This window comes from Mustela nivalis (genome assembly GCF_964662115.1).
Source record: "Mustela nivalis genome assembly, chromosome: 4".
NCBI lineage: Eukaryota > Metazoa > Chordata > Mammalia > Carnivora > Mustelidae > Mustela > Mustela nivalis.
This window is the reverse complement of record NC_139023.1, coordinates 108305206-108331349: the sequence shown is the minus strand read 5'-3', so window position 1 is coordinate 108331349 and position 26144 is coordinate 108305206. Positions and strand designations below refer to the sequence as shown.

Sequence of the window (26144 nt, the reverse complement as noted above, 5' to 3'; positions counted from 1 at the left end):
AAGCTTTCAGTTTTTCTCCATTGAGAATGATATTTGCCGTGGGTTTTTCATAAATGGCTTTGATGATATTGAGGTATGTGCCCTCTATCCCTACGCTTTGAAGAGTTTTGATCAGGAAGGGATGCTGTACTTTGTCAAATGCTTTTCCAGCATCTATTGAGAGTATCATATGGTTCTTGTTCTTTCTTTTATTGATGTGTTGTATCACATTGACTGATTTGCAGATGTTGAACCAAACTTGGAGCCCTGGAATAAATCCCACTTGTTCGTGATGAATAATCCTTTTAATGTACAGTTGAATCCTATTGGCTAGTATTTTGTTGAGAATTTTTGCATCTGTGTTCATCAAGGATATTGGTCTATAGCTCACTTTTTTTTTTTTAAGATTTTATTTATTTGTCAGAGCGAGCGAGAGTGAGTACAGGTAGATAGAGTGGAAGGCAGAGTCAGACGGAGAAGCAGGCTCCCTGCGGAGCAAGGAGCCCGATGTGGGACTCGATCCCAGGACGCTGGGATCATGACCTGAGCCGAAGGCAGCTGCTGAACCAACTGAGCCACCCAGGCGTCCCTATAGCTCTCTTTTTTGATGGGATCCTTGTCTGGTTTTGGGATCAAGGTGATGCTGGCCTCATAAAATGAGTTTGGAAGTTTTCCTTCCATTGCTATTTTTTGGAACAGTTTCAGGAGAATATGAATTAGTTCTTCTTTAAATGTTTGGTAGAATTCCCCCGGGAAGCCGTCTGGCCCTGGGCTTTTGTTTGGAGATTTTTAATGACTGTTTTAATCTCCTTACTGGTTATGGGTCTGTTCAGGCTTTCTATTTCTTCCTGGTTCAGTTGTGGTAGTTTATATGTTTCTAGGAATGCATCCATTTCTTCCAGATTGTCTAACTTATTGGCGTAGAGTCGCTCATAGTATGTTCTTATAATAGTTTTTATTTCGTTGGTGTTAGGTGTGATCTCTCCTCTTTCATTCATGATTTTATTTATTTGGGTCCTTTCTCTTTTCTTTTTGATAAGTCTGGCCAGGGGTTTATCAATTTTATTAATTCTTTCAAAGAACCAGCTCCTAGTTTTGTTGATTTGCTGTATTGTTTTTTTGGTTTCTATTTCATAGATTTCTGCTCTGATCTTTATGATTTCTCTTCTCCTGCTGGGCTTAGGGTTTCTTTCTTGTTCTTTCTCCAGATCCTTTAGGTGCAGGGTTAGGTTGTGTACCTGAGACCTTTGTTGTTTCTTGAGAAAGGCTTGTACCACTATATATTTTCCTCTCAGGACTGCCTTTGTTGTGTCCCACAGATTTTGAACCTTGAGTATTGTCATTCTGAACTCTAGATCTAACATATTACCAATGTCTGTATTGATTAGGTCCCTAGCCTTCAGTACTGCCTCTTGTTCTTTTTTTGAGATGAATTTTTCCGCCTTGTTATTTTGTCCAGATAAGAGTATATGAAGAAGCAATTAAAATACTAAAAGGGTGGCAATAACCCCAGGAAAATATGCTTTAACCAAATAAGAAGAGATCCCAAATCATGAGGGGGGAGAAAGGGGATAAAAAGAGGTTCAGAAAGAAAGAAAGAAAAAGGAAAAAGAAAAAAAAGAAAAGAATTTTAAAAAGAAAACAAAGAAAAGTATAAAATATATATATATATATATTAGATAAACTAGTTAAAAAACGTTAAAAAAGAAAAGGGTAAAGTTTAAAAAAATTTTAGCAGAAGAAGAGAAAAAAAATGAACAAGAAAAAAAATTAAATTAACTGCAAGACTAAAAAATCACAGGGAGAAAGTCATGAGTTCCGTGCTTTGCTTTCTCCTCCTATGGAGTTCTGCTGATCTCCTTGGTATTGAAACTGCACTCCTTGGTAGGTGAACTTGGTCTTGGCTGGATTTCTTGTTGATCTTGGGGAGAGGCCTGTTGTAGTGATTCTCAAGTGTCTTTGTCCCAGGCGGAATTGCACCGCCCTTACCAGGGGCCGGGCTGAGTAATCCACTCGGATTTGCTTTCAGGAGCTTTTGTTCCCTGAGCGCTTTCCGTAGAGTTCCCGTAGAGTTCCGGAAGACGGGAATGCAAATGACGGCCTCCTGGTCTCCGGCCCAGAGGAGCCAAGAGCCCAGGGCCCCGCTCCTCAGTGCGCCCTCAGAGAACAGCGCCTAGTAACTCCCATCTACCTGACCTCTGGCCGCACTCCGAGCTCACCGAGCCTGCGACCAGTTCAAGGTAATCCCGAGCTGTGAGCTTACTGTCGGCTCTCTCTCTGTAGCCAGCTTCCCGGTTCCAATACCCGCAAGCTCTGCGACACTCGGACACCCCCGATCCTTCTGTGACTCTGCAGGACCTGAGGCCATGCTGACCCCACGTGGGCTTTGCCCCGGTTTAGCCTCTGGAGCGATGTCCCTCAGTGGAACAGACTTTTGAAAGTCCTGATTTTGTGCTCCGTTGCTCCACTGCTTGCCGGGAGCCAGCCCCTCCCCCCGGGTTCTATCTTCCCATCGCTTTGGATTCACTTCTCCGCCAGTCCTGCCTTTCAGAAAGTGGTTGTTTTTGTGTTTCTAGAATTGCTGTTCTTCTTCTCTTTGATCTGCCGATGGATTTGTAGGTGTTTGCAATCTTTAGATAAGCTATCTAGCTGATCTCCTGCTAGATTAATTCGTCTCAGCCTGCTACTTCTCCGCCATCTTGACTCCTCCCCTCACAAGTGCCTTTTTTAATACCCATCACCCACTGAGCCCATCCAACACCCAACCACCCTCCAGCAACTCTGTTTGTTCTTTACAGTTGAGTCTTTTATAGTTTGCCTCCCCTTCTTCTTTTCCCCCTTCTCTATGTTTGTATTTTGTTTCTTAAATTCCACATATGAGTGAAATCATAATGTATTTGTTTTTCTCTGACTGACTTATTTCTTAGCATAATACACTCTAGCCCCATCCACATTTTTGCAAATGGCAAGATTCATTCTTTTCTATGGCTGAGTAGTGTTCCATTGTGTGTGTGTATATATAAATATATATATATCACCTCTTCTTTATCTATTCATCTGTTGATGGACATTTAAAAATGGATTAGATTTAAACAAAGCAGTTCTATAAAATGAACAACTATTAAAATAAACAACTTGAATATTTTTCTACACCTTTCTGCTTAATAATGACTACTACAATTTATATGGAATCTGGACATTTCCAGATTGCATTAAAAGCCTTCCATTAATTCCATCTTCAGTGTTCTCTCAGTACTCACTAAAACAATCTCACCAGCCACCTAGATTACTCTGCCAGCTACTCAAATGTTATGGTTTCGACTTCAACCCAAAATGTCATTTGCTACCCTCCATCAATCTGCTGCCCAATATTTCCTTTAAGAGCTATCTCAGTGTAATTTTATTCCTTAGTTCAATAATACTTTTAACCTACCATGTGCTAGGGATTTAAAATCAATAAGACATAATCCCTGACCTCAAGAATGGCATGGTCTGGTGGCAGAAACAAGTAATGCTAATACAGCAATGATAAATGCCATGATTGAGGTATGTGTAAGGTACCAGGAATTGAAACTCAAAGAATGAGTGGAAGTCAGCCACATGAGAAAAAAAAAAGGGGGGGGGGGGATCCCAGGGTAGAGACTAGCTTATGCAGAGGGAGAAAGGTGGGGAATGAGGGGGAAGAATGGTAAGCTCAAGAAACTAAAGATAGTTCATTATGACTAAATTACAGGAAACATAGAGAAGAACTGTGAAATGTGCATTTGGAGAAGTAGTTTAGGGTCAGATTGTAACAGCTTTGTATGTCATAAGAAGTATTAAAGCCCATTTCATTCAGCATATCCCTCTATTTCACATATACTCTATTTTTAACCCTCAAAGAATTACATCATTCATTCATCAAATGTTAGGGAAAACACCATGTATTTTCTCTAATTGTTTCATATATGTGATTTTTGTCTCCAATTAGAAGGCAAATAAGTTTTTTTTTAAATATCTGAAGTCCTAAGGCAACTAATGTAATGCTAACCATAATTACCCCAAGAAATGCTTCTTAAATTGAATATTAATAACTTAATTATCAGGTTACTTAAAATTATTAACCTAGCTTTTATTTTGACAATAATCCTAAATTAGCAAGAAATAAATAACACATGCAGAAAATTACAGTGGCAAGAACTATAAAGTCTGTCCTTTAGAAAAACACAAAACAAAATCTCTAGTTATTCAATAAGAGCTTATCTCTTGCATTCGTTTTAGGTAAGCTTCCTGAAAGACTGAGCAGTCTATACTCATAAAATCCTCTTCTTCACCATCCACCCATTCTTAAATCCACTGTCATCTACTGTCTGCAACCTGCGCCATCAGACTGTTTTGCTAAAATAACCATTAATTTCAAAATTCTGCCAGGTTCAGTGGATCCTTTTCAGTTCTTTTCTGTATTTACCTATCCAAAGTATGTAACACAGGTGGCAACTATCCTCCTCTCACTCCTTTGAGATGACTCCTTCCCCATTCTACTCATACTCGGGTTTTTTTATTAATGATTTTTCCTTTTTTTATTTAAATTCAATTAGACAACATATAGTACATCATTAGTTTCAGATATAGAGTTCAATAATTCATCAGTTGCATATAACACCCAGTGCTCATCCCATCACGTGCCTGCCTTAATGCTCATCACCCAATTACCCCACTCCCCCACCCTCCCTGCCTCCAACAACCCTGTTTGTTTCTTATAGTTAAGAGTCTCTCATTGGTTTTTCTCCCCCTCTGATGACCTATTAATCATTTTTAATTCTCCATCTTTGTTTCTTAGATTCCCCTTCCTTCACTTATTCATTAATTGTTGTCAATCTTCAGGTTCAATCCTCACCCCTTATGGATTATATAACTTAAACCAAAGACTAACTGCTTAAATCTTTAGTTCAGATTTTGCTCAATTTTTGATTACCTTCATGACATTTCCACCTATATAATAAATAGATAAAATAATGTGATTTCCCAGTACTACACATTACAAACATGTGTGTACAAGCACACACACTATGGCATGTTTTCTATATTCTCTCCAACTCTCTCTACTATTCATATAGTACTCAAAGTAAGAAATCCAGCAGTCATCCTCAATACGTCTTTCCCACTCATCCTCCCACATCAAACTAACCACCAGATAAAATCAATGTTAACATACAAATATTTGTCATTTTCCCCTCATTTCTACGCTCTTTTCACTATCTTAAAACAGGCATCCACTATGTGAATCACTGTGCATCACTTATGACTCCTCCTTCTTTCCCTTTCCCCACATCCCATACATTTGAATCATAGCTAACTGTCCTAGTTTTCTAAAATCACACAGCTGTTTCCTGATTAAAATATTTATTAGTTCATCATCACCTACAGATAAAAATAAAAACTGCTTTCCTCATATTTTCATGGTTTTGCACATTCTCTTTGCCTACAATGTTCTATTCCATCCAAATAACTACCCAACCTTCAAAACACAGCCTAAACATAATTTGAAATCCTTTCCTTACTTCTGCCATCTTCTAAGAAGAAACAATGAGTTTCTCTTCTGAAGTCCACTGTACCTGATTAGAACATTATTGTGTAATTTTTTACATATTTGTGTTTTCCATCAAAGTGTGAACTCCTTAAAAACCTCTGTAGTGGGGCGCCTGGGTGGCTCAGTGGGTTAAGCCTCTGCCTTCAGCTCAGATCATGATCTCAAGGTCCTGGGACCAAGTCCCACATCAGGCCCACTCTGCTCGCCAGCTTTCCCCCTCTCTCTGCCTGCCTCTCTGCCTACTTGTGATCCCTCTCTCTGTCAAATAAATAAATAAAACGTTTTAAAAAAAAAAACCTCTGTAGTATTCGTCATCTTTCTATCCACAACAGGGAATAAGTATTCAGTAAATACCCATTAAGTGAACAATAGTAATATGTATCACTTACTGAGTGTTAACCAATGTCAGATACCGTGTTAAGCTATATGTATGTGTATATATAATTATACCTCATTGAATTCTCACAATAAACTTTTTATAGATATTATTCATATTTTGGAAATCTAGAAGAAAAAACATTTAAGCTTAAAGTGGCAAAATAACTTGCCCAAGGTACACAACTACTATATGATGGAGCAAAAAACTGCGGTGTGATTCTAAAGCCTGAACTTTTCACCACTAAATCATCAATAAATCAAAGAATGCTTTTTTTTATTTTATATAGTTCTTAAAATTTTACCACAAATGCGTATGACTTCAGTATATAAAAGTCATTAATAACAGTACAAACTATTTTACAATTAGACTTGGAAATATCAAATGCTCTTCTAAAGATAATCACTGAGCAATAAATAAATGTTTCCAAACCTCTACCTTACTCCTCTTCTCACACATAATTTTGTTTGTTTTAATAATTCAACCCTTTCTTCCCATTTTGACATATTTTCTTTTCTCTTTGAAACTCATAATTTAAAAATGTTGAAAGTTTTCTTGGTAAATAAATAAAGTGAAAAAAAATTTAAAAAGTGAGCATTCCAACTTTTAGGTACATGATCCATTACAAAAACAACTAATTTGTGTTTGGGGAAGAAAAACACATTTAATTGTGTGCAAGTCTTCCTAAATCTTTGCTTATCCTCAAACTTGAGTATTTTGAAGCCACCACTAACTGCAATAAATTGCCAAGTACTTGTTATAATGGCAACCAATCGGGCAACTTAATAAATATTAAAAACTAGCAATAATAAGTGAAAAGATAAAATTTTTGCATCTAAATAAAGGAACAATCCACCCATAGGAGAAAACCATTAGTAATAATATATTGACAGGCTTCAAAAAAATAATCACAAAAAGCTATATATTACTTCTACTTCTTATATCCTTCTTAATGTTTATAAGCATATTTTTACTTACTTGAAACTACACCTTTCTACTCAAGTACTAAAACTACTTGCAATCTACTTACAATTAATAAATTATTTTTAGGCAATCTACTAATCCAGAGAAAAACCTAGTTTATAAGTTACACCTTTAAAATGTAACCTTTAGGGTGCCTGGGTGGCTCAGTGGGTTAAGCCGCTGCCTTCGGCTCGGGTCATGATCTCAGGGTCCTGGGATCGAGTCCCACATCGGGCTCTCTGCTCAGCAGGGAGCCCGCTTCCTTCTCTCTCTGCCTGCCTCTCTGCCTACTTGTGATCTCTCTCTGTCAAATAAATAAAAAAATAAAATCTTTTAATAAATAAATAAATAAATAAATAAAATGTAACCTTTAAAATTCTAACAGTTTTCATAAATTTATATAAATAAATGAAGAGAAATGACAGTTCTATAACTTAATTTGCAACCAGAATTCAAATACATTTTAATATAGCTACTGCTAAGTTATTTCCATTTAGCAGAACTTAAAAAAATTAAAATTTCCAATTTAGGTTTTCTCAGAACAAGGCAAATTTTCATATCTTGCCACATAATTTTTTAACATTTGTTTTAATGAATATGAGAAATAATTAGTTGTTTATGTCCATAAAAATCCAAAATACTGGCGCCACCTAGTGAAATTTTACTCAGTTTTTTAACTGATAAGAAGCTATTATATAGCAACTCCATAAATTTTGCATTACCAAATAAAAAAATTTCAACAGAAACTATTGTTAAATGTCTTTGCATATTAAAGACTTCATTAATGTTAAGGAAGGTACTAAAAAGAATTTCATTGCCACAAGCAAGAAAAATTCCTGTGGAAAATACTGAGGTTGAATAAAAGTTAATTTTGTGGTTCTTTAACAGAAATTCTCAGTAGAGCACCACAATACATTTAAAAGATGTACTGAAACAACACTACATATACAACAGAATTAGATAGATCTCAAGAATATGATAAATTTTTTAACGCTTTCAATTGTTCATTAAAATATTATCTTCATATTATATTTTTTTTTGTATCATCAGAAAATGCTTAAATCCAAAGACACTAGAGTACTTATTTATTTTCCTGCTTAAAACATTCTTCTAGCCCTGGGGATAAAAATATATGTTTATAGAAAATAAAAAATTATACCAAAAAAAAAAAAAAAACATTCTTCTAAGGCAGTAGGATAAACGTGAGGAAGGAAAAAAACCTAAGAGTTCTTTCTCTAAATTCAAATTTTAAAATAAAACTGCCCATTTTTCAGATCTATAATCAATTTATTCAAAAAGCATTAATAAATATTATCCTCACTCCACTAACTATAGGTATCAAAAAATAAGCAGAATGAAAGATTCCTATTCTTTAGAAACAATAGTTCATTGGGAATGTAAGATAAACATTTTTTTAAAGATTCCATATATAAGAAATGTTATTCAAACCATAAATCAAAAAAAAGCAGAGCAAATTTGCAGAACTCTTATAAGTCAATAATAAAAAAGATAATCCATTTTTAAAAGGGCAAAGATTCTACCTAGACATTTCTTTGAAGAAAATATGCAAATGGCCAACAAGTATATGAAAAGATAGTCAACATCAATAGTCTTCAGGGAAATGCAAAGCAAAACCACAATGATATACCACTTCTCACCAGCTAGGATGGCTACAATCAGAAAAATGAACAAGAGCAAGCATTGCAAAGATGTGGAGAAAATGAAACCTTCAATTTTACACCAATGTAAAATAGTGTGGCTGCTTGTAAATAGTTCCACAAAAAGTTAAAACATAAGAACTATGATATTATCCAACAATTCCACTCTCAGATATACACTCCTAAGTAATGAAAACATACGCACACAAAGACTTCATATTAATGTTCATAGCAGAATTATTTTTATGCTCATTCTTATGCTTTTGTTTAGCATAGTATTAAACTTACTTTTATTCTTAACCAAAAAGTATAACTGACCCAAATGTCCATCAACTGATAAAATGGATAAATAAAATGTGGTATATCCATGTAAGAGAATGTTTAGCTATAAAAAATGAAATATTGATACCTGCTATATCATGGAAAATATTATGCCAAGTAACAGAAGCCAATCACAAAAGGACAAATATTGCACGATTCCATTTACATCAAATGTCTAGATAGGTAAGTCTAAGAGACAGAAATAGATTAATGATTGCCTACAATTGGGAGGACTAGATTACAATAAGAGTGACTGCTAGTTGGGGTGAGTTAATTACTCTAAAATTGATTGTGGTGATGGTTGTACAACTCTGTGAATACTCTAAACCATTCGATTATGTACTTTAAATGGATGAATTAAGATAGGTGAATTGTATCTCAAAAGAGCTGTTTTTTAAAAATAAACTCCTAAATTCAAAAAGAAATGCATTTCAAAATAAACTCTAAATGACAAGAAAAAAAAGTACATGTTGAGAAACCAATCTGACAAAACTACACCCTCTCTTCTGGTACACATTAATTTCCTGTTAAGCCAGACCTAGAGGGTTCAGAGGAAGAATTTTGTAAAGATGTGAAAACATAAAAACCATACAGGGAAGCCAAAGTCTAATACACCAAAAAAAGAAGTAGGAATGTGTAAATACAAGCCAGAAATCTGAGTGAGATCGGGAAAACAAGAGAAACAGCAATGGACTCCATATAAGTAAAGAGCAATTTAGAGAGTTTTAAGAAATCACTACCTATAACTAATCTTTATGTATCATCTATTTTAGGAGTCAGTGCATCAGCGGAATAAAACCATAGAAACAAAAAATTGAATAAAGATAGCCTATCCCACACTAAATTTACCAACAGTCCCAAGTCAAACTTCTTGCAACTGCTCTTAAGGTGTGGGAGAGGCACTACAAAACATTATTTTCCGAATCCAGTCTAATAATCATTAAGAAATTACAATTTACCATTTCGTAAGACAAAAAAGCTAGATTCTAAAAAATGGAAAAAAGTCCATCTCTTTTGTTACCTCAAAATGTAAATTAAAAATTTCTACATATTAGAAGCAAATATTTGAAGAGACAAAAAAAATTGAGAAATGCCATGTACAATTAAGATTCTATTTTAAAACAATTCATTCATCTTTCTTTTTAAGATTTTTATTTATTTGACAGAATTAACAAGTAGGCAGAGAAGCAGGCAGAGAAAGGGGGAAGAAGGCTCCCTGCTGAGCAGAGAGCCCGATGTGGGGCTCGATCCCAGGACCCTGAGATACTGACCCAAGCCGAAGGTAGAGGCTTAACCCACTTAGCTTCTCAGGTGCCCCAACAATTCATTCATTGTAAGTTGTTATTCCTTTTACTATTTATAGGATAAAGAAATGAAAAATTATTCTTATTCTATTATTATTATGTAGGTCAGGATAGTCTCATGGAAAAAGCTTGGGGAAAAAATCATTTTGAACAAAACATTTATTAGTTTTATATTATAACTATGAAGAAAATATCAATACATTCATATTATTGACTCTCATAAATATTATCAATATTCTTACTTTATCAAAATTGTTTTCACAGAGTTGATTTTTAAAGGAAAAAGAGGTAAACTACATACAGTTAGACCCACTCTTGCACTCTTGGAATAAATCACACTTGGCATGGTGTATGATTCTTTAAGTGCAGTGTTAAAAAGAAGATGTGGTATACACACACACACACACACACAGAGGAATACTATGCAGCCATCAAAAAAAATCTTGCCATTTCCAATGACATAGCTAGAACTAAACGATGTTATGCTAAGCGAAATAAGTCAATCAAAGAAAGACAATTATCATATGATCTCTCTGATATGAGGAATTTGAGAGGCAGGGCAGGGGGTCATGGGGGGGTAGGGAGGGAAAAAATGAAACAAGATGGAACAGGGGAAGGAGAAAAACTGTAAGACTCTTAATCTCAGGAAACAAACTGAGGATTGCTGTGGTGGGGGTGGAGGTGGGGGTAGGGTCGCTGGATTATGGACATTGAGGAGAGTATTGCTATGGTGAGAGTTGTGAATTGTGTAAGACTGATGATTCACAGACCTGTGTGATTGTGTAAGACTGATGATTCACAGATCCTGAAGCAAATAATGCAAGTTAATTTTAAAAATTCACTGTTAAATTTTTTGATAGTTAAATTTTTAACTATATTTTAACCAAAATTTTAACTTTAATAAATTTTTAATAATTGTTTTAATTTTTAAAATAAATTATAATAAGTTAGTGAATTATTATAAATAATAAATAACTAATTAATAAATAATGAATAAACTATATAACTAATAATTAATTTTAATTTTTATAATTTTTAAAAAATAAGTTTTAATTTTAACTATATTTTCATTTCATCTAGTTATATTTTCAAATAGTTAAATTTTTCAATAGTTAACATTTTATTAAGGATTTTTACAACAATGTTATCCAGGAATATTGGCTTATAATTTTCTTGGAGTATCTGCCTGGTTATGGTATCAGGATGATGCTAGTCTCATAAATTGAGTTTGGAAGCATTCCCTCTTCTGTTTTCTAGAAGAATTTAAGGATTGTTAATAATACTTCTTTGAATGTTTGGTAAAATTCATCCTTGAAGATACTAGGTCCTGGGCTTTTCTTTGTTGGCAGATTTTTTATTACTGGGTTAGTTCCTTGTTACTGATCTGTTCAGGCTTTCTATTTCTTCCTGATTCAGTTTTGCTAGGTTGCTTGTTTCCAGGAATTTATTCATTTCTTGTAGGCTGTCCAGTTTGTTGGTATATAGTTTTTCCTAACCGTCCCTTAAAATTCTGTTTTTTCCTCCTGAGGCATCCATTGAAATGTTTACTCTTTCATCTCATTTTATGTCTTTTCTCTCTTTTTCTTAGTCTAATAGTTTGTCAATTTTATCTTTTAAAACACCAATTCAAAAGCTTCATTCTGGGTGGCTCAGTGGGTTAAAGCCTCTGCCTTCAGCTCAGGTCGTGATCCCAAAGTCCTGGGATCAAGGACTCTCTGCTCAGCAGGGAGCCTGCTTCCTCCTCTCTCTCTGCCTGCCTCTCTGCCTACTTGTGATCTCTGCTGTCAAATAAATAAATAAAAATATTTAAATTTTTTTTTAAAAAAAGCTTCATTCTTTTTTTGATATCCTCCATTTGACTTACATCTGCTCTAATTTTTATCATTTCCTTCCTTTGGCTAATTTGGGCTTTGTTTGTTCTTGTTTTTTTAGTTCCTTGTGGTATAAAGTTAGTTTGTTTGATATCTTTCTTCTGTTCTAATGTAAGCATAATTCACTAAAACTTCCCTCTTAGCTTTTGCTGCAGTCCATAGATTTGATATGTTGTTTTTGCTTGTTTTAAAATACTTTTTAAACTATTTTTTTATTTTCTCTTTGACCCAATAATTTTTTCCCTTTTTTGTTTCTTTCTCATTTTTTTAAAGGACTTTTTTCATTTAAGTATAATTAACATACAGTGTTATATTACTTTCAGGTGTATGATGTAACTCAACAATTCCACACATTTCTCAGCACTCATTAAGTATACTCTTAATCCTTTTTTACCTATTTCACCCATCCCCCCACCAACCTACACTCTGGAAACCTCCACCAGTTTGTTCTTTGTCTATAAGAGTCCATGTTTTCATTTCTTTTTATTATTATTTTTTTTCTTAAATTTCACATATGAATGAAATCATATGGTATTTGTCTTTCTCTGACTGATTACTTTCACTTAGAATTTAACTCTCTAGGTCCATCTGTTGTGGTTGCAAATGGCAAGATTTCATTCTTTTTTATGGCTTAGTAGTATTTCTGTGTGTGTGTGTGTCTGTGTGTCTGTGTGTGTGTATGTGGACCTCTTCTCTTTCCATTCATCTATTGATAGACGTTTGTTAGACCCAAAGTTTCTTAAGACAAAATTATTTAGTTTCAACACATTTGTAAATTTTCCCATTTTCTTGCTATGGCTGATTTTTATTTTTATTCCATTTCGGTCAGAAAAGATACTTGGAGTGATTTTGATGTTCTTAAATGTGTTAAGATTCATTTCATGACCTTTCATGAGATCTATCTGGAATATTCAGTATGACTTTGAGTAGAATATGTATTCTGATCTAGGGTAGAAATTTCTGCATAAGTCAGTTAGATCCATTTGGTCTATAATGTTGTTCAAGTCAGCTATTTTTGTATTGACTTTCTGTCTGGATGTTCTATCTATTATTGAAAGTGGAGTATTATAAACCGTATTATTTTGTATTTCTGTCAATTTCTGCCTTAAATCTGTCAATATTTGTTTTCTATATTTAGGGTATACTGGTATTGAGCACATTTAAAATTGTTCTATTTTTCTGGTGAAGTGATGCTTTGATCATTATGTATTGACCTTAACAGAAAATTTTAAACTTAAATTTCATTTTTTCTGACACACATATAGCCAATCCTCCTTTCTTGTGATCCTCACCAGCATGGAACATCTTTTTTTCATCCCTTTACTTTTGGCCTATGTGTGTCTTTTTTTTTTTTTTTTAAGATTTTGTCTATTTATTTGACAGAGAGAGGTCACAAGTAGGTGGAGAGGAAGGCTGAGAGAAAGAGAGAGGAGGAACAGGCTCCCCACTGAGCAGAGAGCCTGATACGGGGGCTTGATCCCAGGACCCTGGGATCATGACCCAAGCTGAAGGCAGAGGCTTTAACCCACTGAGCCACCCAGGTGCCCCTATGTGTGTCTTTAATACTGACGTGTGTCTCTTATAGACAGAATATCACTGGATCTTGGTTTTTGTTTTTTGTTTTTTTTTTTTTCCAATATATTCAGGCACTATAAGCCTTTTGACTGGCAATTTTAATGCATTTACATTTAAGGTAATTATTAAGTGAGAAATTTACTGTTGCTATTTTTAAAAATTGTTTTGTTTTTATAATTGTTTTGTTTTTCTCTTCTTCTCTTGTGTTACTTTGTTACTTGATAATTTTTTGAAATGATTTTTTTGTGTATTTTTTCCCTTTATCTTTTGTGTGCCTATTATAGTTTTTCTTTTTTCCATGATTAGCTCAAGAGTTGCAAAAAAATCTTGTAACTATGACCTTCCATTTTATTTTGGTAACAATTTCAACCATGTATAAAAACACTAATCTTTTATTATCTCCACATATACATACAGTTTGTGCTCTTATAGACAGTTTCTTTTTATATTGTGTAAAAATATTTTTACCTATTGACTCTCACATTAAGTTAAAGCAATTTACAAATCATCTTTACTATTATACTAACCTATGTATGTTTATTTTTTTCCATTACTTATGAGATTTCATACTGCTGTTTAGCATGTTTTCATTTCAATTTGGAGAAATCCCTTAAGCATATCTTGTAATGCAGGACTAAGAGTAACAAATTCTCAGTTATTGTTTGTCTGTGAAACACATTATCTCTCCATTTTTAAGGAATGAGTACAGTATTCTTATTTGGCAGTGTTGTTGTTTGTTTGTTTTTCTTCCAGTGCTCTATATATATCTTCCCACCCTCTACTGGGTGCAAGGTTTCTACTGAGAAATCGACTTATGCTCTTGGGGAACAGTTTGGGGAGGGAAAGTCTTATATGTGATGAATCACTTTTCTCTTACTGCATTAAAAATTCTCTTTGTCATTAACTCTTAACAATTTAACTATAATGTGTCAGTGTAATCACTGGGTTGAGCCTATTTCAGGACCTATGAGCTACATGAATAGTGATGACTACTTCCCTACAAAGATTTGGGAAGTTTTCAGCCATTATTTCTTTCTGTTCCTTTCTCTCTCTTCTCCTTCTGAGACTCCCAAAGTGCACACACTGATTCTCCATTCTGTCCTATAAATCGTGTAAGATTTCCTCACTCTCTTTCATTCTTTTATCTTTTTTCTCCTCTGGCTGGATTATTTCAAATGAACTTTCTCTGAGTTGACAGATTCTTTCTCTACTTGAGTGAGTCTACTATTGAAGCACTCTATTGCATTTTTCATTTCATTCATTGTACTCTTTAACTCTAGAATTTGTTTAGTTCTTTTTTTGTGATTTCTATCTCTGTTAAACTCACATCTTATTCAATTATTGCTATTTTAATTTCATTAAGTTGTATAACTTTGTTCTCTTATAGCTCACTGAGCTTCCTTAAAACAATAATTTTGGTGCCTGGGTGGCTCAGTTGTTAGGCATCTGCCTTTGGCTAGGTCATGATCCCAGGGTCCTGGGACGGAGCCCCATATTGGGCTCTCTGCTCAGCGGAGAGCCTGTTTCTCCCTCTCCCACTCCCCCTGCTTGTGTTTCCTCCCTTGCTGTCTCCCTCTATGTCAAATAAATAAATAAAATCAATAATTTGAATTTACAAAAACAATAATTTGTCTCCCTTTCTTTGCAGCCAGTTACTAAACAATTATTATGCTCTTTTGGTGGAGTCATGTTTCCTTGACTTTTTGTGTTTCTTATAGGCTTGCAGTGATGTCTGCACATTTGAAGAAGCAGTCACCTCTTCCAGATTTTATGGACTACCTCCAGTGGGGAAAGAACTATGGGTGGTTGTCAGGACACTAGCTGAGTAGAACAGCGGCTCTACCTCTGAAGGGAGGGGAAACCACAGAGAAGGTTCTGGCTTCAGGAAAGTTGCAGCAGTATATGAGTATGAAGCTCATATACATGAGGTAAACATCATAAAAAAACTACAAGATTCTGTGGCACACCAAGAGTGTAGGTTCTACAGCAGCAACAAGGGCTATTGGCTCTTCAGTGTCAAAATCTGCTGCAATTTCCTTGTTTTCTTTTTCCCCACAGGAGGAAGTCATGGCCAAAGTATCCTCCTGGGGCTTGCTATAGTACAGGAGTATACTTGCTGCAGTGTTGGTGCTGGTGTCTAAAATGGGTACACATATAGCTGCCACAGAGCCAGGATCACAGGTATGTACACAGTTATGATGATGAGTGGCAGCTGCAGCCTCAGAAGAATGTAGGAACTGTGATGCCTCCTTCTCCAGGGGGAGGCATAGTGGTATGAACTCCAGGCAGCTCCATCTGCTAGGTTAAACATCAGTGAAGACTGCAGGTATCCTCAGTAGCATCAGTTTCAGATGTCCAGAAGGTGTCCAGAAGCTGTTATTGTCTTCCTCCTCTCCTTTCATGCATGGGGGGAAATTACACATTGGGATCTTTCTTGGCATCAAACTATGATGGACTGAATGGTGTGAAGCAAGTAAAATGCCTCTTAAATTTTTCTATGTGACCACCTTGAGTTTTAAGCCCCTAAATGTGTCTGTAGCTTCTTAATTGCACTCTAAGCTCTCCCAGAGCTATTTTCATCAGTATGTAGGTACTTATAATTTGTTTTTTTTTTAATGGGGGGAAATGAGTGTTGGGACTCCTAGTTCACCATTTTGTTGATGTGAATCCAGAAAATACCTTACGTTTAAAAGATTCATTTCCGGGTGCACCTGGGTGGCTCAGTGAATTAAAGCCTCTGCCTTCAGCTCAGGTAATGATCCCAGGGTCCTGGGATCGAGCCCCGCATCGGACTCTCTGCTCAGCGGGGAGCCTGCTTCCTCCTCTCCCTCCGCCTGCCTTTCTGCCTACTTGTGATCTCTCTCTGTCAAATAAATAAATAAAAACTTTTAAAAAAAATAAAAATAAAAATAAATTAAAAATAAAAAAATAAATAAATAAAAGATTCATTTCCGGGTGCCTCGGTGGCTCAGTGGGTTAAGCCTCTGCCTTCGGCTCAGGTCATGATCTCAGGGTCCTGGGATCGAGTCCCGCATCAGGCTCTCTGCTCAGCAGGGAGCCTGCTTCCTCCTCTCTCTGCCTACTTGTGATTTCTATCTGTCAAATAAATAAATAATCTTTAAAAAAAAAAGATTCATTTCCATTCTTCGATCTCAATCATAGAAAAAAGGTAACAAAGGGGACATCACCCACTGAAAAGCATCACAATAAGAAGCACACGTTGTGCCACTACTATGGCCCTCAGCCCTACCACATCTTCATGTCAAAAGTTGACTTGTGGCACATACGGCTACCCTGCCAAGCAGAAGAGAGAAAATAACTGGAGTGCTAAGACTAAAAGATGAAATACCACTAGGACTGGTCAAATGAGGCCCCTAAAAATTGTATACCACAGATGCAGGCATAGATTTTGTGAAGAAACAGCACCTGCACCCAAGAAGGCAGCTGTTGCACCATCTTAAGGTGCACCTTAAGTTCATTTTAAGGATTTCAATGATTAGTCACATAATAAATGTTCTGGTTTAAAAAAATAATAATTTCCTAAATTCCAGTTTCCAGTTCCACACATAAGGAATTTGGATATTGCCACTCCTCCCTAACAGCATGTAGAAACCTGAATAGAACGTAAATCAAACTCTTTTTAGATCCACGAGAGAGCAAAAAATACAAGACAAACCACTGCCCAAAGATTGGAGAAACAGACTAGTAAATACAGAGTGTCACAGCTTAACATAGCAGAGATTTAAAGGTAGAAAATACTGTGGAAAACAATGCCAGTATAGGAATACCAAAACTATAATTGAAGAACTGCTGGAGGCTGGCCAAGCACCAGAGCCACACATGGCAGGGAGAGTGCCCTCATCAGATAGGGAACTTAAAACCAGTAGGATTAATATCCTAAATGCTCTAATGAATAAAAAAAAAAAAAAAATAGAAGGCGAAAACAGGCGAGAACCACACAAAAGGCAGAAAAAGAATGCATGATAAAAATAGGACCAAAAAGGGGGGGGGGCATTAAATAGAAAACAGTAACAAATGTGGTAGATATTAATCCAACTATCGATATCCTTGAATGATATCGATAATCCTTGAATGTCAATGATCTAAATTCACCAATTAAAAGACAGAGATAGCGACGGGTAGCTGGGTGGCTCAGTCGGTTAAGATGTTGCCTTCGACTCAGGTCATGATCCCAGGGTCCTGGGATGGAGTCCCACATCAGGCTCCTTGTTCAGCAGGGAGCCTGCTTCTCTCTCTGCCTCTGCCTGTCACTCTGCCAGCTTGTGCTATCTCTGACAAAGAAATAAATAAAATCTTAAAAAAGAAAAAAAAAGATTGTCAGAGGGGATCAACAAGTAAGACCCACTATATAAGACTTGTATAGTAGTCTAGCTATCAATAAGAGTCCCAATTTAAATATAAAGACAAATATAAATTAAAAGTAAATGGAGAAAAACATACCATGCTAACAGTAATCAAAAAAAAAGCAAGAGTAGATATATTAATTTTAGAGTACAGACTTAAAAGCAAGGAAGATTATCAGGGCTAAAGAATATCATTATATAATGCTAAAGAGGCCAGTTCTCCAAGAAGACATAACAATTCTTAACATGTATGTTCCTAACAACAAAGCAGCACTATATGAGGCAAAACTGATAGGACTGCAAGTAAAAATAAATGAATCCACTATCACAGTTGAAGACTTCAATACCTTTTCTCAGAAATAGACAGAGTAGCAGGCTTAAATCAGTAAAGACATAGTTGGAATCAATAACACCATAATCAAAAATAGATATAATTGACATCATGTATAGCAATGAAAGCACATAGGAAAATCTAAGTTTCCACCTTAGGAAAATAAAAAAGAAGACCAAATTAAATTAGAAGTAGTCAAAAGATAAATGAGTAGAATTGGAGCAGAAATCAATAAAATTGAATATGAGAAATAAATAGAGAAAATCAATGAAACCAAAAGTTGGGTCTTAGAAAAGATCAATCTGTAAGTCTCTAGCATGGTAAACTAAGAAAAAAAGAGAAGACATTTACTAATATCAGAGTGAATGAGGGGACATCACTCCAGATCCCATAAACATAAAAGAATAATAAAGGAATACTATGGGGGCACCTGGGTGGCTCAGTGGGTTAAAGCCTCTGCCTTCAGCTCAGGTAATGATCCCAGGGTCCTGTAAACCTTTATCTCCCACTCTTCTTCACTTATTTTTCCCAAACCCCCCACACACCCCTTTCCTCTGGTAACTGTCAATTTGTTCTATTTATTTATAAGTCTGATTCTGCTTTTTGCTTGTCTATTCATCAGTTCTGTTTTTTAGATTTCATCTAAGAGTAAAATAATAAGGTATTTATCTTTCTCTGATTTAATTCACTCAGCATAATACCCTGAGTCCAACCATGTTATTGCAAATGGCAAGATCACATTCTTTTTATAGCTGTATAGTATTACATTGTTCAAGGTTTTGTGTTCAAATATAGTAATATAGTAAAGAAGGATAAAAAAGTCTATGGTTTCATTTGCCTACAAGTTCCAAAAGAATAAACTGAAACATAGCTATAAAAAAAAGTACTGAAATCTTAGGTTTTATGTTAATAAATATACACTATCCAGAAGGAAGATGAAAATCCTACTATGTGCAAATCAGAATACACCAAGAATATTACACTTAGTTCCAGTATCATATTAAAAAGAGAGAGCAAGAAAGAGAAAGGAGACCCACAAACCAAAGAAGAGCCCTAGATAACTTCAAAGGAAAATAAATTATCATGAATTTAAATAACAAGAATAGTCAAAAATATTTGGAACATTTATCTTTACTAGAAAAAGACTGAGAAAGAGATTGAAGAGAAGTCACAGGGAAATGGAGAAAAAGTAGGCAGCAGGCAGGCAAATTTAGATCAGTTTAAGAAGGAAATTGCAAGGGATGGAGTTGTCCACTATTGAAACAATAAACCTTAGAGCTAGTGAGTTCTTTATCACAAGAAGTGTTCAAGCAGAGATGGTGGTTACTTCATAGAGATTAAAGTATAATTCCTTCGATAATATTCATTGAGTAACAACTAGCTAGCTAAGAGGCACAGTAGATCTAAGAGTACTCTAACCTTGTAATGATCATAGTCAATGATCCTAAAATATAGAAAGTAGATGAAATAGCTACATTTCAACTTACCTTTTTTTCCTCCTGTAATATTATTACTTCATAAAATCGTGGGAGATTTAAGCAATAATTTTGTCGTTGATCTTTCTTGATGTTAATATTTTCATAATGAGGTGTCTTTTTCCTTTAGAAAAGTCAGAAAAATTGAGGAGCTCTCAGTTTCAAATATATTATTGTTCATATAAGCAAAGACAGTGTTTTGCACCAACATTGTCTGCCTAAAAAGTATGCAGTACTATGATCAGCTGGGTGTGTTAGGCCAATATACACTAAATTTTGTAAAATGTATTAATCTCTGTTGGTTAGTTGTACATTTTCTAATTCAGAGCATTACAATAAACTTATAATGACCCCAGGAAAAAAAAAACAGAATGTAGGATATATATTAGGAGTTTAAATAAAAAGCTACCCAGAAAAGTTTCCTGAGTATTCCATTTAACATAAAACGTTCTTAAAATTTCAAATCCCTTGATATTTCAACTATTTATAAAACAAAACAAAAAAGGACATAAAGTTCTTTAAAAATAAAAGAGAAGCTTATTTTCACTGAAATTTACACAACCTCAAGAAAGAATAAGAAAATAAAAGTGATTAACAGCCCAGCAGTCAGACAGCCTGATGTGAATCCTAGCACCTACTAGCTGTAGAGTGACCTTATACAAATCATCTTACTTCTCTAAACTTCAGAATAGATTCTTTACCTGACTGGAAATAGAAACAACCAATTATTAAGATTGTAATGATTAAAGTTAAGTAATACAGGTAAAGTATTTAATGCCATGCATGGCCCATAAGTACACAATAACTGAGCTATCCTTACTACAAGTATTTTTTAAGATTTATTTATTTATTTTAGAGAGAAAGAACATAAGAGGAGGGGCAGAGGGAGAAGGAAAAGGAATCTCAAGCAAACTCTCCACTGAGCACAGAGCCTGATGCGTGGCTCAGTCTCAATGACCCTAGATCATGACTTGCTCTAAAACCAAGAGTCAGACACTCAACCAACTGCGCCACCCAGGTGCTCTTGCAAGAATTATTTTTAAATAGGCTATACTGACTATACTATTTCTTCTACTTCTTAAACAGAATTTAAAAAAAAAGAAACCTCAATTAAACATTTTCAATGAACTATATTGAACATAAACTTTTTTAAAACAGGTAAAAGAAAAAACATAAAAACAAATATTTAAGTTATGTAATTGCAAATAATCTGTTTGACATTGCTATGATTTAAATACCCATTGAACATCTCGGTTCACTGATGAAAGCTGACTTCACTGATTTTTTTCACACAAAATTCAACAAATGAACTTCTTTTCAAAACCTCAAATACTTTTGTGGATAACAAATTTATATTTGAGAGATCTGAAGGGTCACATATCATTTTGGTCTGTATCTTTCCCAAAAAGAGACCTAGACGCTTATCTTTCCATTTACAGTAACCAAGTATCTCCACTTTTATACTGTATCAAATATCCCAGAATCATTCTGACTTAATCAGTAAGTAAAAGATTAAGAAAAATGAAAAATAAAAAGGTACAAAATGTTAACTACCAGAGAGAACCAAGACAACTCCAAATAAAAGGTAAGGTGAAGGCAGCAAAATCAAAGAGCAAACAAATTATGGAAATGGTGACATATATGAAGCAGTCTAGAATGCCCCCTATATGGATACATTTCAAAGCAAAAGTGAAAATATGAATAGAAAAACACAGGATATAAAAAAATTCAAAGAGAAGTAACATTAAAAAAACGAGGAATTAGAATGGGAGTGGGACAGGGTTGGAGAAACAAAAGAGACTGTTGGGAAAAACTGCCAAGTAAAATCAGAGCAATAAAGTTAAACAGAGTCCCAGATATGCCTGCAGTATTTAGTTAGAAGTGTAGTGGAATGGAAGGAAAGCAATCTTCAAAGAACTACATACCTTTAATAAAAGTTACTTTTGCCTTATATTTATTAAACCTCAATAAAACTGATAAGCATGTAGGCAGGCAAGCAGGCAAACAGACAGAAAGATAGATAAGCAAACCAGCCAAACTGAAAGAAAAAAGGATAAAATTAGAATACTGAAGAACGAAAACATATATCAAGAGGATGAACAGAGCTAATCAGAACATTTCATAGACTGTTTTGTTTGGAATAATGACAAAGACATTAAGTTAGACCCCACTAAGCTAAATATATTAAAGTTCTAGTGTACTATTAAAAGAATAAAAATACAAGGTGTACCTCTCATATTAGGAGAGTTTAGAAAAATGAAGAAGAAAAGAAAATAGGGTATAAATTCCAAAAAATAAGAACCATGTTTTATTCTTTGTATTCCCAGTTACTATGTGTAGTACTACCACACAGAAAGAATTCAAACAATGTTTGTTCAGTAAATGAACATTAGCAAGGGTGACTAAGAAAGTCTCAGCTACAGCCACCACTGGTATATAGATATGTTTGAATCTATCTAGGAAACTAGTTAAATAGGTAATTATGGGGGGACTTCCTATAAAAAAAAACTCATCCTATAAGAGAAAATGAATCAGGTAGATAAGCTAGATCTTGTTTAAAAATTACAATGATGAAAACAGGTGATAGATTCTGAGAACCACATGTTATTTGTCATTGAATTTTGTCTTCCATGGACCCACGTCTAAGGCCTCATGGGAGTATGAGTAGGAGAAAATAAAGTAGGAATGGGAGTAGAAGAAAATAAAGACAGAATGAGTTATTTTACTAGAAATGTATTTCCTAGTTAAACTTCTTAAATATAACCTCCAAACTGATGCCATGGCTCTGAGCCCACACTGAGAAATGGCTTCTAAATCTATCATTTAGTCAGAAGAATGGACACCAGAGCCAGGCACAAATGAATATATTAGAATACTTTACAGTCAAGAACTACATTAGAGGTATACTACAGTTACATATGTATGTATGTATTTTTTACTTACTGGACTATATTATACTGTCCAGGACCAGGCCCTGACTTTGTAGGTAACTCGAGTCTTCCCAAAGAGTTGCCAAAATGTATCCCCTTGTATTTCAAAGTTGTATTGGAAAAATCCTTAAAAAAAAAAAAAGGTAAAGATGAGACATAGTTTTAATAAGCCATAAAACAATGTTTAACTTCATTTAAGTCTAAATCTAAAGGAAGGACAGCCTTAGTCAAGGAGGTTCTGCTAACAATTGCAAAACTCTTCTCTCAACCTAAATTAAAATTGTTGTGCCCTATCCCACTCCTGAGTCAGCCAGGATTCCTAGAGAGGTATCTCTAGTCATCCTCAACCAATATGAACAGCTCTCTTGGCAGTACACTTAGCAATCTAAAACCTTAAGGGCAATAAACATGAGCACCTCATCATTTTAAAAAGGGAGGGTAGGGCAGAACTATATGATTTAGGGAATAGAGAGTCTGTTAAAAATGATCTTAACTAAATAGAAATTAAATTAATTTCCAGAAATCAAATTCAAGTATCACCAACAGATAGTAGATAATTTTTAATTACCTAGCATTTAAACTATAACAAATTCATGCAAGTTTTCAAATAGCAACAAATATATGACAAACGAATTAAATACCAAATTAAATGCCAAAGAAATTATTTGTGACAAGAGATATCAACAAGCATGTTTCCTTTGCATCCACTATAGTAAATGTCAAAATTTAAGCATGACCCTAAAAAGTTTACTTTAGGGAAGTTAAAGGACATGGTTTCATAAAATAATGAAATATAAGAACAGTAACTTCTCTTATAGAAATTCTCTTTTGTTCACCTACTAGATTCTAAATTGAGCAATCATTCAAAAACTTCTTTAAAAATCATTTCTTAACTAGGGTAAAAGGTAAACTCTGGCCTACTTACCTTATTTTTTAATTCATATTTGTAAAAATATAGTTTTAAAATAAGCTTGGATTAATAATCCGATTTATATACATATAAAAAATAAAATCCCCCATAACAAACTTGTAGCTCAACTGCATAAAACAGGGTCACTTGTCCCAGGTAAGTATTATTCTTCTAAAACAGTGGTACCAACCTCTCTCAATCATCATTATAAATAATAATTAATAAAATAAACAGCAATATTCGTGAATAAAGTATAAGTCCAATTCAAAATGGTGAATCAAACCCATATCTGCCAAGCTCCTAGCAAAATTTCAAAAAATTTTTTATAAAATAGACACAAATCACCAGTACTAGAATCTAAGAGATAGTATCAATCATGTTCCAAATCTTCAAAGAATTTCTGGAAAATATAACATAGCAGAGACTACAACCAGAAATAGAACTCACCACATGTGAAAAGAACCTCCTCTGAAGCCTACTAATGAACCCAATGAGACAGAAACCAGAGATTAGGATGGGCTCTTTAGTGGAAAGTAGGGAGGAATTCTCAAAACTACTAATACCCTCATACATTTGTGCCACGGCCATTACATAAAGAGATGAAAGACAATGTTCACCCACACTATTCTTGGCATGCATGGTTGGAAATAAATTGGAAGCTCTGCCACTAGCCCCTAATGAGGACAAACTCTATTTAGAGCGGTACCATTCCAGAAAGCTTTGGTATGCCACAACAAAATCCAAAAAGTATCTGGTACAGCACTACAATTCCCTACTATATGAAAATGCCTTTTACTTCCTAGAACTTACCATTAACTATCCCTCAGATGTTACAGAATACAACACAATAAAACTAAACTTTCCCTTCTACACCCTCCTGTCTTAAAGAATTAAATAGGGGCCAATAAAATCTCTGACAGAACTTTGATGTTTCCATGAAGTGAAATAGGACCTTTGTCGATTCTTTTTACAGATGTAATCCCACAGAGAAATTGAACTGCAGTTTTTCTACAGGTTTCCCCTGCTTTGATTTCCCCTGTTTATTCCTCGCTTGGGGTGGTAGAGGATGTTGGAGCTGAGGGTAGTTATTAATTAAATCTAAGTAAGATTCAGACATGTTTTTAAATGTCTAGTGAACTAACAGGGCAAATCAACCAGAAGATGAATGTGAAAACTAATCCTATGGGAAGCAGCTAATCATAAGGACCCTCATCCAGTAAGAAAATCTTACTGCCCAAAAAGTGGCAAATGTTAAATGTTGAATATTTTCTGTGGACTGAATTAGCCCTCTAACAATTCCCACTGGATTTTTGCCTGTGTCCTGGAGGGTACCAAAAGGCTATGATAAAAATCTGAAAGATTTCTTTCATTAAACACTGGTAAAACTCAGTGCTACTTTTATACCTCTATAATACAATGTAAAACAAAAAGAGAAAGACATTATTCCCCAACTTCACCCCAGCTCATCATGCAGCTTTAACTGTGATCAGGTACATTGGTAGAAATTCCCAGCAGACAGCACCATCTGGTAAGACACTGAAGTGCCTAGTGGAATGGCAGCTGTCTCAGTGGAAACAGACTTATTCAGGAGTGTGGTCAAGACAGCCCCTGAGAACTCCCGGCAACACCCAAAAAGAAGTTACAGAAGGCTAGAAGACCTCTAAATCAATAGGAGGAGATACTTACATTAGAGTTATTAACAAAATTGTGACTTGTTTTAGTAACCCACAATCCAATGAAGCCTGGGAAAACTTGTTACATAAATAAAAAGAATTAATTCTTATTTCCACTAGGAATATTTCCAGCACTATAAGGGCCTCAATGTACTTAGATTATTAATATGTAGATTCCTTCTAATGAATTACAACACAAAGAGCAGAGAGGTATTTTCCTATCTTCACTATAGACATTCAGCTTTAACACACTTATGAAGCTATAACACTATAAAGTACTATATCAAAGTAAGGTGATATTATAACCATTATTATCATAAGTAGGCTGTCTAGTTGATACATGATTCTCAAGCCCAGATCTTTGTCAGTACTAGAAGGAACAGAGTTATGAAGAAAAATTGAAAGAGCTATCTCACCAATCTCTATAGCACTTAGAGTATACATTGCTTTGGCACTCCTGAGCATAACACAAAAGGAAATAAGGCAGTCAGATCACCCAAAGGCTTTGGATCTGGAGTACAGAGACAAATGTAACACCTAGCATGAGAGTATAGAAAAATGGAACACCCTGACATGTCCAACAGAGCTACAGATGGTAGCAGATGAATACTGGAAGAAACTGTGGCATCCACTAGAGTAGCTGAAAAGCAGCCTGTTCCTTTGGGTCAGTGGCAACTCCAAAGACTGCTGCACCCTACAGAGCTTTAGGAAAAGAAAGAATGTCAAGCCACACAAGACTTCTTTTTTCTAAAGTAAGTGTTGTAGATCATCTTTCAAATGGATTTATCTAACATAGCCATGAATTTCAAAATACATAGTTTTGTGTACAGAAAGAGCAAAATATC

The 26144-nt window shown here is 34.9% G+C and overlaps 1 protein-coding gene across 2 annotated transcripts in view; it reads right to left on the bottom strand.

Moving 5' to 3' along the window:
- STPG2 (sperm tail PG-rich repeat containing 2) overlaps positions 1-26144 on the bottom strand; it is a 591266-nt gene that overhangs the window by 528085 nt on the left and 37037 nt on the right. For both annotated transcript variants that reach the window (XM_082729100.1, XM_082729101.1), the window contains exons 6-7: positions 22730-22842; positions 19799-19910 (exon numbers count right to left, since the gene is read on the bottom strand). In XM_082729100.1, the coding sequence (XP_082585226.1) occupies positions 19799-19910; positions 22730-22842 (225 nt within the window). The remainder of the gene's footprint in view (positions 1-19798; positions 19911-22729; positions 22843-26144) is intronic.